The sequence below is a fragment of the Aythya ferina genome (assembly GCF_964211825.1).
Source record: "Aythya ferina genome assembly, chromosome: 1".
NCBI classification, from domain to species: Eukaryota; Metazoa; Chordata; class Aves; order Anseriformes; family Anatidae; genus Aythya; species Aythya ferina.
Genome location: NC_140296.1, coordinates 64,329,273 through 64,344,816, shown reverse-complemented (window position 1 = coordinate 64,344,816; position 15,544 = coordinate 64,329,273). Strand labels below are relative to the sequence as shown.

General features: G+C 43.0%; 1 protein-coding gene and 1 long non-coding RNA gene across 5 annotated transcripts in view; one reads left to right on the top strand and one right to left on the bottom strand.

Moving 5' to 3' along the window:
• The window catches only part of EDAR (ectodysplasin A receptor), a 69,283-nt gene that overhangs the window by 24,763 nt on the left and 28,976 nt on the right, over positions 1 to 15,544 (bottom strand). For all 4 annotated transcript variants that reach the window (XM_084497775.1, XM_084497774.1, XM_084497776.1 and 1 more), the window contains one exon: positions 645 to 713. In XM_084497775.1, coding sequence (XP_084353901.1) covers positions 645 to 713 — 69 coding nt within the window. The remainder of the gene's footprint in view (positions 1 to 644; positions 714 to 15,544) is intronic.
• LOC311423749 overlaps positions 483 to 15,544 on the top strand; it is a 36,410-nt gene continuing 21,348 nt past the window's right edge. The window contains exon 1 of the long non-coding RNA XR_014685845.1: positions 483 to 686. This is a non-coding gene — a long non-coding RNA (uncharacterized lncRNA). The remainder of the gene's footprint in view (positions 687 to 15,544) is intronic.

Below are 15,544 nucleotides of genomic sequence, written 5' to 3'. Positions count from 1 at the left end.
AGCTCCCACTCAGGTGCTGAAGAAGTGCCGCTACATGGGATGGAGGCGGTCACGGGTTTCAGCAATTTGGTCCTGTTAATAGTTTCTCAGAGCACCGACCTTTGTGCCTGTTGTCACAGCTGTTCCTCAAATATTGAAGGCCATGGTTCCTGACCTGTTATTTCTCCTTCTCTCTCGGGCAGTAAATGCCCGAGTTTACTCCCTCCCTGCTCCCAACTCTAATGAGCCTTCACAAATGTGGCTGTAAGGGACAACTACAACAACCTGAGATAACGAGTTGCCTCGGGCCTCAACCGTGATATGGCTGAGTTTCATGTGACATCCAGGCTAATCAGCTCCTCCAGAGCCTGGTGGGCTGGAGCAGATGTCTTTTCTGCTTCTGCTCCATTTGGGGTCCTTTTCCTCCCTCCTCCTCCCTGTTAACTTCTCCCACACACTGGGAAATACAGATTTAAACAGATGTTCCTGTCTAAGTGACACTGAAGGAGATGCTTAAGTGTTTTATTGAATGGAAACTGATCCCAGTGTCCAGTGCTCAGCTGTCTGTAGGTGTGTCTTAGCAATTCATAGACGTTTGCAAAGACTCGAGCAGAACCCAGTGATCTTTGTGCGCTGGAAACGCCTGCATGCATGTGGATACCTACCACCAGAAAAGGGAACACGTGAGTCCATTTACATTCACCCAGGTGAGCCATGTTCTCTTGATATTTTACCTGAAATGATAGAATTGGTGATTGTTTATGAACATCAGTAAATATTTTTGTGTGTTGCCAAAACAAGAACAGAAGGGCTCATCAGCAGAACAAAGGTAAACAGGAGCGATGCCTGGAGTTATCCAGGGGTCTAAACAAAGAGAGGGGAGGTGTGCACGTGCACTCACACACACACACTGCTGCACATCTCCTGCCTCTCTAGGAAAGCTCATGTGAGGCAGCCTGGCCTTGCAATCTTCATACAAATTTGTCAGAGATGAGGCTACGAACCCTGGTATTTGCTGGCTTTTGGAGAAGTCCTCCTATGGAGGAACCGAGAGCTACATCATGATCACTAAATAAAAGAGGGCTGGGGGTCAGCAGTCCAGCCTGGCTTGTGTCCTCGACCCTGCCAGATCGGATTTGTCAAGGAAAGATCTAGAAGAAGCATCCAAAAGCTGAGCCAGGGAGCAACCTGATAGTGAGTGGCACAGGCAGACACCTTCCTCGCTGGCTCCCACAGACCTGCTGGGAAAGCCCAGAACTGCCTTCGGTAACAAGCCTTGGCTTCTTTTCATTCCTAATAGGCAAGCTGTAGATTTAAGAGCTTAAACTCAAGGAGGAAGCTGAACTTTGTATTTTAAGTGCTATTACAATGGCTGGGGGGAAATAAAGGCTGTGATCTCTGTTGTAAACACACGTGCTAATTTATTTCTTTTTTTTTTTCAAATTCAGTTCTATGAATAACTTTGAATAAGAGTTAATGTTGCATATTCATGTACTGGATTTCTTTCTAAGGGATAAAAAGAGACAGGAAAAAGCAACACAAATTGTTTCTCTAGCATGATACAATATATTTAATGGTATTGTTACAGCACATAATATGCCCTAGGGATTTTACAGCTTCAAATTGCAAGTGTTTGAGATACATTTGCAACACTTTGGTCCTAGTAGATGTAAACTGCTTTTTAAATTTTCCACATCTCAGATACTGCAAGGTTTTTTGGCTCCCAGAAGAGTACAATTGCTGCTTTGTGCCACTTTCAAGCATACAATCTCCACTAGAGCAGCACTGTAGAATTTGAGATAGCCACTAACATTTACATTTTTAAACACTAAATGGATTAAGCAAAGATTATATCACGCCGGCATCAAGCTAGGAACTTGCTTTATATGTTCCTTCTAGCAACGGGGCTAGCTGAGACAGGTAACAGGGTGGGTGGGTGGGTGGACAAGCTGAATTATAAGTATATTCTGTTCTGCAGGAAATTGCACTTTGAAACCTAGAAACAAAAGAGAATCAGAGATAAATTGTCCTAAAGCTGGAGGTGAGAGATGGAAAATAGTCATGAAATTGCATAAACTGTCAAACATTTAAGTTGGACAAAGGCTTTGGCTATGACAGTATAGTTACTTGGAAAAGTTCCAGGAATATAATATTCACACACATGTCTGTTAAACTGAATCCTAATTATAAGAGAGCTTGTTAGACTTCATAAATGAATATTATCAAGGCTGTTTCCACACTGGTATTGCAAAGTCATCACATTTATTATAAATTGGGTCTGGACACAGAATTTCACTGGTGAAGTTTGAATCTGTAACTTTACAGTAAAAGCATGTCTTACAGTAACAACATGCTTCAGTTGCTTTCAAGCCACCCAGATGTTTACTGTTTGAGGTACTTACATGCAATCATAGCCAGATTTGAAAAATGGAAACGGAGAAGTATAAGCCTATTAATGCATAATACAATCTTCTCTATCCATTTGGTATTTATTTACATAAAATGTTGCAAGTGTCAAGTTATACATACATACATAAAATATTTTTCTATCTCAACATAAATATACATGTGGGGGTATGTTTTGTGTGTAAACATACATTTTTCCCCCCTGCATTCTGTCATTACACATGGCAATATGTCAAGCATATGGCAAATATTAACTGGAAAAAGCCAGTTCAAAGTGCTGAATATGACCGGATTAGAACACTAGGGGAGATTTTTTTTCCCCCAGATTGGAAAACCGAAATGTTAAAATTAATTATTCTCCCTCCCTCCCTTCCCCCTGCCGCACCCATTCAAGTATGTTGCTATAGACTGACAATGTTATTTTCTGTTTGTGTGTTTTATCTGTTTATTTTTTTTCCTGTTTTTATTTTTGTTTTTGTTTCCTTTAGAGTCAAAACCCAAAATGTTTACTTAATTTTTATAATGAAGGACTGGGGAAAGTCTGATGCAGGAGGTTTCTGGCAGTAGGGCCATAGGTAGCCCCTCAGCTGGGATGATACCTGCTGGTATCTACCAAGATATGCTAGGCTGCTCTTGGGCTTGATGTCAATTTTCAAGCATTTTAATTTACACCCACACCATATCATCTATCACACGTTAATCCCATGTGCACAACAAGGGACTTTCTAGAGCTAAGATCACTTTTGTGCCTAGCTGACATATGTAGAAACACGCAAAGCTTGGACAATCTGCCTCCATCTGCCAAGAAGCAGGAAAAACTAAAACAAAACAAAACAAAAAGCACAACCAACCAACCAACCAAAAAACCTCCAGTTATTATGGCCCCTAACCATTAAAAGCAATTAGCTCTGGGGAATTCTTGAGTGAATTTACAGGCAGTTCCCCTTCCCTTCCTATTCCCAGGTACACAGGACTGCTGGGGGCCTCCAGGAGTAAAATGAGGAGCCATGGGCCCTGATAAGAAGTAGAGGGAAACCCTGGTTTACACAAATTTGGCATCCATGCATCCACTCAGAACATGTCTGCTGTCTCACACTGACTGCCATGATGCTGGCATAGGATGCTGCCTCAGTAGTCTCAAAGGGCAGAAATCGAGCTCCAGATTTGAAGCAATCTGTGGGCTGTCCCCTGTGGACACAGGGCATACTAAGGCACTTCTTAATTCAGGAGATGAGGAGCAGATCATGCATCTGTGTAGAGCTTTGCTGCTCCAGTAAAACCCTTTATTTATGAATGTTTGGCAGGCAAAACTGAAGTCTTGGTCTACTGCTGATCTTTTTGATTACTGCTACTAAAGCATGTGTAGGAAATCCAGATTAAAATGTGTACCAGTGCACAGAAACAATTTTGCAAATCCTTCTTTGCGCCTCCACCATACATGATTTTTGGGAAAGCCTCTCTTTGTGCAGGTTTTGTCCTACAAACTCAGTCCTTCTTCATATGCATGTAAATATCAGCTGCAGAATACATGTATATCAGCTGACTGGCGTTGAGCTTAATGGCACTGAAGATTTGACCAGAGTGGAGTAATGTCAGTCTGCATGTTTCAAGTGAAACAAATGACCCTGTCCCATAGGATGGCAGGCAGAAGTCAGCAGGAAGAAGCTGGAAGCATATTTTTGGAGGGACCACACAATGGCTCCCATGAAGTATGGGATTTCCAGCAGCTCGTCTGCTGAGCCCTCCGCACATCCTGACTCAACGCTTCAGCTGAGGACAAGTGGGTGTCAGGAGAGGAGGTGTAAAACAAAGCTTGGGTCTTTGTGGATCAGGTGTGCGACACGCAGCAAGTCCCAGCATGACTAGAGGGGGTTGCTAATTACAGCCATATTTGCCTTTCAGGGCATATTCGTTAATAACTTAGGAATACACACAGAAGCTGACAGGAAAAGGAAGACTATTTTCCCGGTGGCAACCACAGCAAGCAGTGCTAGAGACTCGCTGTCTCAGCTTCTCTCCAGGAGACTGCAAGGCACAGATTTGGCCCGGGGCAATAGGAAAAGAGACGCCTGAGACCCTGTTACTCAAATATTTCTCTTCCCAGATGAAAGGTCCTTCAGTGCAGCCTTTGCGGCATGTTACCATGGCCTGGCAGGTACACACAAATAAATAAATAAATAGATATATACATCCCCAGGCAGAAAATGCTTCGGTCGTGCTGTCTGAAGGATAAAGAGCAGCATTTGCTGTAGTCAGCCTTTGAATTTAATTTACTTAGATAATTAGGTAGCGTTGCCACTAGGTTTACAGTATCCATGAGTAAATGGAGTAAATATACGGAATACACAAACAATGAGGTTACCGTAGTTGGTGGTCTAAGCTAAAACTCATAACTTCTGATAGACAGCCTTAACGGTTATTTTAGTTCCGAGTCTTCATTATTAACACAGTGTAAAAGCTAATTTCCTATCAGATATTTTTTGTCTTTAAAAAAAGGTCTGTAAAAAAATGAGAAGGAACACAAGGATCAAAGAAATCTGTGCTTCTTAATGCTGCAGAGGGGATTTTTTTAGTGTCTGCATTTTTTTAGTTTCATCACTGATGTAGATACACTTCAGGGATGCAAATCTTGACTTCACGAGAGGAAAGGCACAACAGCTGTCTCTGAGAGCTTTGCTATTTTGATATTTCTGTACACACACAGACATATCTGTCTGGGAAACAGAACGCTAGACAAAAGGACTTGTATAAATAAATGTGGGTAGACTATACGAACTTCACAGGTGCCACCAACAAATCCAGTGCCTACCCTGAATTCCCAAGGTTTTATGAGATGAACCTCGTGAACTGCCTTTTCCACAGATTATCACAGTTTCTCACATGCACTTGGTAGATAATCTTTGTATGCTCCCGATGCTGCTAAATCCTTCTTAACCGAGATAAGCATATAATCCTCACTGCAGGGCCTCATAAGTTTCAGAGTTCAGCAGCAGAGTTTAGTTTGGCTCCAGCCTCGCAAAAAAAGATGCGGTTTGAATTTTCCTTTCAAGAGGAGAGAGGCATCTCTGAGCCCGTCACTGAATGACAATGATGGCAGCACAAGCCTGGCAGGAGAATAAACTTAGACAACTATAAGCAAATAAAAACATGGAGATTATGAAGAAAACTATTGTGTAGTCCTGGTTACAGTTTGTATTGTTGTGAGCACCAGAATATTGCACAGAACAATATAGCATTTGCAGGACAAGATGAACTACACAGTTTCTCATATCTGCTTTATATCACTTTGACCTTGCAAATACATGTTAAAAACAACCCCAGAGAAAGATGTAAGAAGTGTTACAGTGCTACAACTCTATTCTTCCTTTTACCTGAAACATCAAAAGGAAGCTACAGGAGCTCAAGCTACAAATACCTCTTTAATTGCCGCTGTGATCTGGCACCTCCACCAGAAAAATAATTCATTGCTCAGGCATAGGAATGAGATTTTTTTTTTTTTCCAGTGGTAGTTGTATTGACTAGAGGAGACATAGAAGATTGCTTGATTTGTTAATAGGGGCACCGCATGCTGAAGACGTGGGGGCAATGAAGACTAATAAAGAGCTGCGTGTTTCCTCACAGACTGGCTTATCTGGAAACTACATCTGGAAGTCTGTATCCAAAGCTGTTTTCTCATCTTACACAAAGACACATGTTGGTTCTCGTGTAGACAGGCCATCAGCTTTCTGAAAAATGTTTTCAGGAAAAAAAAAAAAAAAGAAAGAAAGAAATGATGTGATGCAGGAAGAAAAGCCAAAGAGAGAAGGAAAGAAAGGCCCTTTTAAGCTTGCTTTGTGCATCCAGCTCACCTGCCTGTGGAAATGAGGGCAGAAATTAGGTGTGAGTACCCACAGTTCACCATAGTGGTGTTCCTGCTTGGAAGGAGGCTGTTTTGTGGGGAAGTGATGGAGCAGTGAGAAGGCCCTCATGACCTCTGGATGTTCAGGCTGCTGCTGTGGCTCTCCTGTCAGTTTTATTTTATGCAAGCAAATGCTCACGAAGGCAAAAAATGTGAGCAGGGGCCTGCACCTTCCTCAAGTCAAAAGGCTGCTCTGACCCCTAGGCTAAGTAACGTGATCTCTTTTGTTTTCTATAATTAAAAAAAATAACAATAATAATCTGGGATTTGTTCTAACACACAATTAAAAAAATAAAATCAGAAACCTCACGTCTGTAATGAGGAAAAAAAGAATCTTGAGTTGTTTTGGCCAGCCCCCATGAGGATTTTCCTCAGTGGGAGAGGCTCGCTTTCAACCTCTCTGAAAGCATAATTTTTTGAAGATGATTTACATGAAGACATCCTTTTTATTTTGAGCCCCTCCTGCTGGGAAGTGCTACGACATATTCCTCCTGGCTTGCTCACTTCTTGTCAGAGGGCCCGGGCTGCTCTTGTAGGAAAGGCTGGCGGCAGGCAGGTGGGAGAGGCTGTGCCATGCTCCCCCAGGGGCTTCTGGAGTTTTCCACGAAGAAGGATGCAGGCCAGATCTGACACCACCGGGACAGGCTGTAAATGAGCACGTACGCTTCAGGATTGAATAACTCCAGTGCAAGAAGTAATGAGGAGCTGTGGTCGTGCCCTATCTGCTGGATAATCCCAGGGCCGCCTCAGCACTGTGCTTCTCACAGGGCCTGACGCCTCACCGCCTGCCCCTGCCTGAGGGACAGGACTCTCACTTTTGGCACTGTGCTTCCAGGGGTGAGCTGAAATTGCTGGGATGAAAACAACTTGCTTTAGATTCAGAAGCTCTCCCTAATTCCTAAGACATGTATTACTTCCCCTTCGGAGCAAAAAATTAAAAGCCTATTAGGAAAATACAAACCACTGATGCAGTGATGATGTTTTCCTAACATCTTTTCCTTTTTACAGGGCTTTATGCTTTCTAGATGACAGATAACATAATGAGAACAGCCTGAGCCTTGGCTTGCATTACAAAGATCGATAAGGATTTGAGCTCACACTGCTTCTGTTCCTTAGGGTCCCATCCTGTGAGCTGCTGAGCACCTCAAAACATGTTGATATTTGGGAAGAAGGGGATTTTTGGTACCCTACAGAAACTGACAACTTTTCTATACTATAATTGTTGATAGACAGGACAGAAGAGAAGAAATTTAGAAATACTTTATTGGAAGAAATTGAGCTGAAATCCTACGGTGACCATCAACAGAATTTACAGAAATTGTAAATAGAATAGAAACCCTATGGTAGCCATCAATAAATAATGTCTGTTCTTAGCTTTGCAGCACATTTGCATTCTTAGCTAAAAACCAGAATATTTGTTAGAATGGTCAAAACACAGTTCTGTTTTTATTTTCCATGGTTTACACGCTGCATCTCAGGCGGACAATGAGTAGCAGTGGTGGGCTTTTCATAGGGTGAGCCTCTTAGGAGCAGGTCACCACATGAAGGAGAATGTCACTGGGATGGTCCCAGCTGTGAAATTCAAGTACAAGTGCATTAAGCAACACTGGAACCAACTCACTGTGTTTGGCAAACATGACAAACTCAGTGTTAGGTGGTGGCCTTTTATACTTTGGTACTTGATTTCTGAGTCCCAGAGAAGCCTCTTGTTTGTCAACAGGCCTCTGTCTTGCAGACAAAGGGATACATACACTGCCAACAAGCACTATTTTTTGTATTATTCTACTTTTTACATAACCATGTTTGAAGGGGATTTATTGCTTTTGCAAACCAAAGGCTGGCTCCATTTAAATTCAGAGCTATATCCCGAGCTGCCCATGCCACCATTGTCACTGGGGAGAGCAGGGAGAGGGGTGGGGGAGCCCTCAGCCAGGAAAATTGGCCACACAGGCAGCTGGGGCCACAAGGTGCCCGAGGGCGAGGTGGCAGGGGGTTACTGCCCTGGGATGAGCTGGTGGAGCAACCCCCATGAACCTCCTCCATCCACACAGCTCATGGGTGTGGGTCCCACCTGCGGAGACAGTGAGGGGATGGGGCCTGAAGGCCAAAATGCAGCTCCCAGTGCAAGATGAGGAGGGGGAACATGCTGGAGCAGCCAAATCCCCAGTGTCTGGGGGCAGTTATGAGCTACAACCTGCTGAGGCATACAGGAGGAGTGAGCATGGCTGTGTCTAACAGCAGCCCAAGTCACAGCGCACTCTACACACATGCCTACATAAACTGCATGTTCACAGGCACACACATGTACGCAAACGCTTCTATTTATACCCACATGCCCCCAAAAGGTGCTGGCTGCCCCTCAAATCTCTGCTTCAGGCTGGAACCCTCAGATCTCAGATGTCCTGGTGGAGGCAAATCCTTCTGCTTCACAGGGGCACAGTTAGAAAGTGAAGAATTGGCTTTCTCTGCTGTGATACTTTCTCTTTCGAGTTGATAATCAAAAAATCTCTTCATAATTTCTCTGGGGCCCTTTTTCTTTCTTTTTTTTTTTTTTTTTTTTTTCTCTAATGAAGGTGTTTACATTCCTAATTAAGGAGCACATTAAGCCTAGTGGTACCTTATCTGATAAACCTGTTACTAGGCTATGTCAAGCTGAACCTTCCAAGGGAGCAAGCTGGTTTTATAAACTGGTTATCCTCTGGGCTGGAAATGCGCATCCAAGAGCTTGCAATTAACTTGGGTTAATTACAAAATACCAGAAATGTAATAACATATTTAAAAATATATCACAGGTGCTAATGACCTTTTTTTTTCTTTTTTTCTCTCCCCCCACCCCACCTCCCTGTTCTTCCCCCCCTCTGCAGGAGCTGACAGGCTGTCACTGCCCTCCCAGTTAGCAACCCCCCAACTCCACAGGTGTTAACCATCATTCTCTCTCATGTGGTGGGATTGATTAGCATAATAAGATTGATCTGAGAGTGATTGCTTCTAACTTGCAGCTAGCTTGGCTTACACTGCTGGTTTTTGGACCTGCTGAAGGAGCTAGACCTGAGAGCTGTTCACTTGGTTTAGGTATATCAACTGGTCACACAAAAAGGATCACTTTCTCTGCAAACCTATTCCCCCTACCCAATTGCTCCCATCCCACGCACATCCTGAGAACTTTGTGACAACACCAGCAGCAGTGCTATGCAAAATACAAGCTTATTTGAGTAAACATGTGACCTCCTTCCCATGGAGGAACAACCTTGCATCTGTACCCTGGCTGTTTCAGCAGGAATATTGCCTTACGACTTGGCACACTAGCAAATTTTTTATTGCAGTTTGCAGCTTCTTATACCCTTATACATTTTGGAGAGTAGGCAGGAGCCTTCGGTTCAGTAATTCCTCTCCTGACATGACCCATCTGTAGCTCTCTGCTTGCTCATTTTTTACCTAGTGGACCTACTCCATATTCCTTATGTATAACAGTGTCAAATGCTTTATTGAAGTCCAGACTGCCCATGGTACCTGTCTCCATTTAGAAATTAAGGCCGTCATGTTAAGGACTGCTTAGGAGACTAGTTTTACCTACTAGGTCATATTGTATTGCACATCTAAAGGAAACCTTTATTTCTTTTATGACTTTACAGAAGACATAGGTGCATTTCTTTTGAAAAAAAATAAAAAATCAACAACAACCAAAAAAACCCCAACTGTAAATAAAACAACAGGAGTTATTAACTCCCAGCATAGACAGGGAGGGGAGAATGCCCTCAGAATTGGGGTATCACTATCCAAAAATTTTATAAGAACAACCTCTCTCTGCAAGCCCCACATCAGACTGCTGAAACCATGAAAGACAATGAGCAAGGAAGAGCATGGGAGGATAAATGACGGTGTGTCCCACCAGCCCACATCTGCACTGGCTGGCACAGGTATCCAGCTGGAGGAGAAGAGCTGAAAAGGGAAAATGTGTGCTGGTAGAGACTGAGTTGGAAGATTGTGGTGCTACAACTCCACTATGCTGAGAACAGAAAAAGAGTTTTTTATCATCCATATGCACATTTATTTCCTCATCCCATTCCAGTGATATGAGCACAAGAAAACATGAAGATGTGGTTTAAAAAGCATTGCATTTTCCTGATGCAGAGGCAATGTGACGGAAACATGGCAAAGCATTACAGAGAAAATGAAGAGGGTAATACCCAAAGAAAACTGAAGCAATGGTGAACATCATAGTTTTGTGGTCTTGAGTTCTACAATGTCAATTTTAGTAGTACCCATTTTTAAAATTTATATTCATCTGAAGCTACTCTTTGATAAAAGAGTCTTTAGGCAAGCTAAGATTGTGAATGTAACTTTGAACCAATTGTAGACTTTACAGTATGTAGGAAAAATGAAATGAGGACAAGAAGGGGACCTCTTGGAAGAAATGACTGTCCTAAAATGTCTGGAAGAAAAAGAGCCAGTGAGAGAAGGAAAAAAAAAAGTGTTTTACAGTTTTTCCCAGAAATATTGAATATGCTCAAATAAACATAATCATTTCTGGTACAAACCAGAAGGTGCCACATTTTCCTACCAGATGATGAGGGATGTTGTAGTGAATAAATACAGCTCCTTCCAGCTGCCTGAACAGTTACATGTAACATCTGGTTGGTTTTGAAACATTTTGGATTTGGCTATTCTTTAAAAACGAGAACTTCCTATAGTTACCCTCAGAAGCTCTGAAATGTGAAGTGTCATCCACAAGCAGCTGAGGACCTTCTGCTCCCTCTGACTGCAGTACTTGCAGAGAAAGGAGGTGCTCTGGGACAGCATTGTTTTGCACTGCAAAATTAAAGCCAGATGCAAACTATCCTCTCCATAAAACACGCTTGAACAGATTTAACACTGTCCCTCCGGTGGTTAATTTAATGTCGTGACTTCATATTTGCCATATGAGTGTTTTCTTTAAACATACTGCAAGTGAAGGTTTGCAGAATTCAATCTCCTAAACAAGATCCTGACTCCACTGGAGGGCAGCACATTAGCACTTATATTAACGCCGCGCTCACTGCTTGCTTCTGAGAAGGCAGATTTTTGTAAAGAAATACTCAGCTATCATGTGAGGTTCTGCTTAATGGAACAAATATGCACAGACAGACATATACAGTGAATATCTCTTCTTAGAGGCTCTGTTAGATCACTGAATTGTTAGCTAAATGATCAACACTAACCTGAGAATGAAACCAAGCCTGAAAGTATAGAGGTAGTTTAAAGATAAACTATTTATTGGCACCAAGATCAACAGATTCTAAATTAGCTACAAAGCTGCAGGGAATAATGACATGTGAAGTCAGATTTTTCTTTTTCTTTTAATTTTTTTTTCTTTTCTTCTTCATTTTTTTTTTTTTTAATTCTTAGCCCCTCGGGAGATTTGGGATGGTTTGATGTTCCTCTGGAGACTTGTCAAAATTCTGTAGAAACTTAATAGCCTGCCAACATGGGTGGTTGCTGCTGGAAGGCATTTCAACATGGCAAGGGTCCTGTCTGCGCGCTGCAGACCTGCATCACTCACAGGCTGCTTGGAATGACATGAAAACAGGAGCTGTGCGGTGTCAGGACCCCGCACGCAGCTTTGCGGGGGTAACGTGCGCGTATCCCCACTCTCCCGGGGCAGCCAAGGTGTGGGAGGAATCCATTTGGCCTCGAATCATTCTGAGCACCGCCTCGGTGTTAAACCCCACATGGTGCTACCACACCCATATACCAGGGCTTGGGTGGGACTGGGTTCTTACCTCATGAATAGAGCAGAAATGAAGGCCAGAGGGTGAGATGAAGCTGTGTGGAAGCAGGAATTGAGGCAAAAGTTGAGGCCCAAGGCTGGAGGAGGCATGGAGGGCAGGCATCCAGGCTGGGAGGCTTAGACCAGAGCAGGACACCAAGGTTGGGGGCAGGACAGGGGAAAATGGAAGGCAGCAGAGCCAAGCACAGGCTGTGGTTGCCCTTTGGTGGAGTCCCACCTGCTGGCCACCCCACAGCCTGCTGTGGAGATCGCTGCCTGGTAGAACTTGGGTTATGTGACCCCACAGAATGGCACAGGGGTTGGAGGCAACCTCAGTCTCCCGTGAGCAAACCACGCAGGTCGCCAAGGCTTCAGGAAGCAGAACTGGAGCCATCCTGTGCAGAGAGGCGGGATGGGGAAAAGGATGAGTCTTAAACCATCCTTGTGATGATGTTCAAGTTCCTACTTGAAGGCACGGGAGAAGATTGCTTCATGTAGTGATGTCTGCCCTGTGGCAGCACACAGAGAACTGCTCACACTTCCCCCGGCAAAGCTCTGCGGCACTGTGCCAACCTCCTTGGGATGGTGACAAGAATTAAAGCAAAGAATTTACCTGAATTTACCTGGTTACATGCCATCTTGAAGGGAGAAATACAGATACTCTGGCCTGAAGCGAGAAGCTGTGTAGCTGAGGGATACCAGCACACAGAGCAGGCACCATAGGTGAAACACAGGAATTGCAGCAGAACAGAGGAGGGCCTTGGGCACGTTTCACGCCAGTGTGTATTTCTGAGCAAAGCCCTGAGCTGTACACAGGGAGAAATGTTTGGCAGAGAGGGACCTGCTCTGCCATATTGGCTGGAGCTGCCCACGGATCCCACTGTGTCCTTCAGCACATCTTTGCAGTGGCATGGTTGTACTTTCTGAGAGGAGACAGGTGCTTTTGGTTACTTGTTGGCCTGAGCTATGTCTTGTCCCTGCCTGGGTACATTCAAACAGGTTTTGGAAAAGAGCTGAGCAGGAATAGCAGAGCTATGCAGGAACCCTCTAGGCTAGGAAGAGGCAGAACTTGCTGGAAGGTCGTGCTGACTCACCAGTCCTTGGATTGCGGAGCTTGTAGAAGAGGAGGTTCTCATTGTGCTTTGCGGGTTTTTGTTTTGTTTTGTTTTGTTTTTTCATGGCTGGACATGCAGTGGATGGCTTTCTCTGAGGGCCTTGCAGCCAAGAATGGAGATTTACCTCACCATGGGTTGGATGAGCATGTCTGGGCTTTATAAGGAAGAGACTTCCGAAGCAAGAGGAGGAAGCTGAGATGACCCTCAAAGAAATGGCCTAAATAGATGCCACACTACAGATAAACTCTATGACCATGGCAGGCTCCGGGCAGAGGTGAAAGGGTGCTGAGAAGCAGTGCAGCTGGTCACAGAGAGGAGAAACAGTGCCTGGTTGGAGGTACGTCACTCCACTCCCCTTGCAGGCAGAAGAGGAGTGCAAGGCAGAAAACAGAGCTGGCTAAAACTAAGATAACTCTAAGAAGATTAAAAATATTTTCTTGTAATTAATGGATAATTCATGGCTATCAGGATTATAAGAAAGAAGAAGAATAGCTTACAGCTGTAAATTCAAGTATTCACTATTTTGGCATTTAAGAACTTACCATAATTACAGCAATGAGAGGCTGAATGCTCTCCTTGGATTAAACTTGCCTGGATTCAGATGATACTGCAAACACTCCTTCATTTCATATGGACCTTTATTGGAAAACTTGGATCACAGATGCTTACTGTTTTGGATGTTGCATCCACATCTTATGCCTTCATACATTTTATTACTAAACATGGAAAAAGCATAATTCTCACTATATTTCATTTCTATCACATCTGACAGCTGCCTAGTTTGTGTTTATGTGCATGGTATTTGTGGCCAAGTATTTTAACATGGAAATTCCTTTTCAAAGCCAGCATGGATGCTTTTCCTCTGCTTCATCCCCTTATTTTTGAAGGAGTGACTGTGATGGTGAGGTAACATTATGATGATGAGTTATGTTAAAATAGCCTAGTTAAAATGATTTTCTTTCATCTTCTTGACTGTAATTTCTTTAAAACGCTATGTACCTCTAAGACACACCTAGTATCAAAAGCACTGCAGTATAAAGCCATTAGATTTTACAAAGTTTTAAATTGATGATTCTATATATCAGTACAGTAAAGTGCATCCTGTCAGAAAACAAACAAACAAACAAACAAAATGGTGATTCTGAGATCTGTGCTTATTACAGACTTGACAGTTATCAAATAATCCAATCATCAAAAGAAAAAAAAAAAAAAAAGGACCAGATGGGACCTCTAAAAAGTTATCTAATCTACCCTTCTGTTTCATGCTAAGACAAAATCATTCTCTGCCACACCAACAAAGGTGTATCTAACCAGGTCTCAGGAAATGCCAGTGATAGAAATTTCAGTTTGCCCTCAGCCATTTATTCCACCAGTTTGCCATTCTCAGTCTGAGGCAGCTTCTTTTCATCTCTAATCCACATCTCTCTTCCTTCACTTGAAACTGCTGCTGTTTGTCTTATCCACCACAGATACAAAGAACACGTTATTTCCTTCTGCTCTGCAGTAGTCCCCGAGGTATTTGAGTCTGATATAACATTTTATGGAAAACAGTCCTAAGACTGGATAATATTGGCATTATTAAGCCAAGATTTCTAGAGTACTGGTTGTTATTGCTTCTACCTAGATTTTATCCATCTTGTCCCCATTTTTCTTGAGATGAATGTCTAAAACTTCGTTTAATGAAGGCCTTGGCCATCCTAGATGAAGCATTTCATAGAAGGGTTTATAAGGTCTTATTTACACATCCCAGGACAAGGTTGTAATGAGAATAAAGAGCCTGCAGTCAGGTAGGGATCAACTAGAAACTAAATTCTCATCTGTTAAGCTACTAAATGTATGAGGCTGGTGAGCTCTTTGACTTGTTCTTCTCCCTCCTTCCCTGAAATCTGTTGGCATTTCTACCAAGATGCGAGAAAATAACTTGCACTTGTAAGAAATACATCAGTTTTGCAGTGCTGTTATTCACACACCAGCAAATACTTTCCTTTTGTGCCTAACAACTGCTATGGGTTTTTTATCTTCCTGGAGTAAACTCTACCAAATTTCTTGTTTGCCAGTGATGCCATAGCAACATGTTCCCATTTTCCGCATACTCCTTGCTTTGCCAGGTTGGTGAAGGGGATGTTGAGACTGACATGATAAGAGTGTTTTCATCTGGAGAACAAAAGCAATCTGCACCCTCAGGAAGCTGTCATCATACCTCCTGCAGACTGCTGAGCCATGCCAGCTCAAAGCTTTTCACTGTGGTGCTGGATGAAAGCAGTGACTCCAACATCATGAGCTGCTATTTCGAGTTGGATGCTCAAGTTGCTAAAAAAGATTTTTTTCTGGCAGAACATCTTTGCAATATTTCCACTACAAAAACCTGCTTTCATCCTCAAATTCTAATGTCTCATTTTG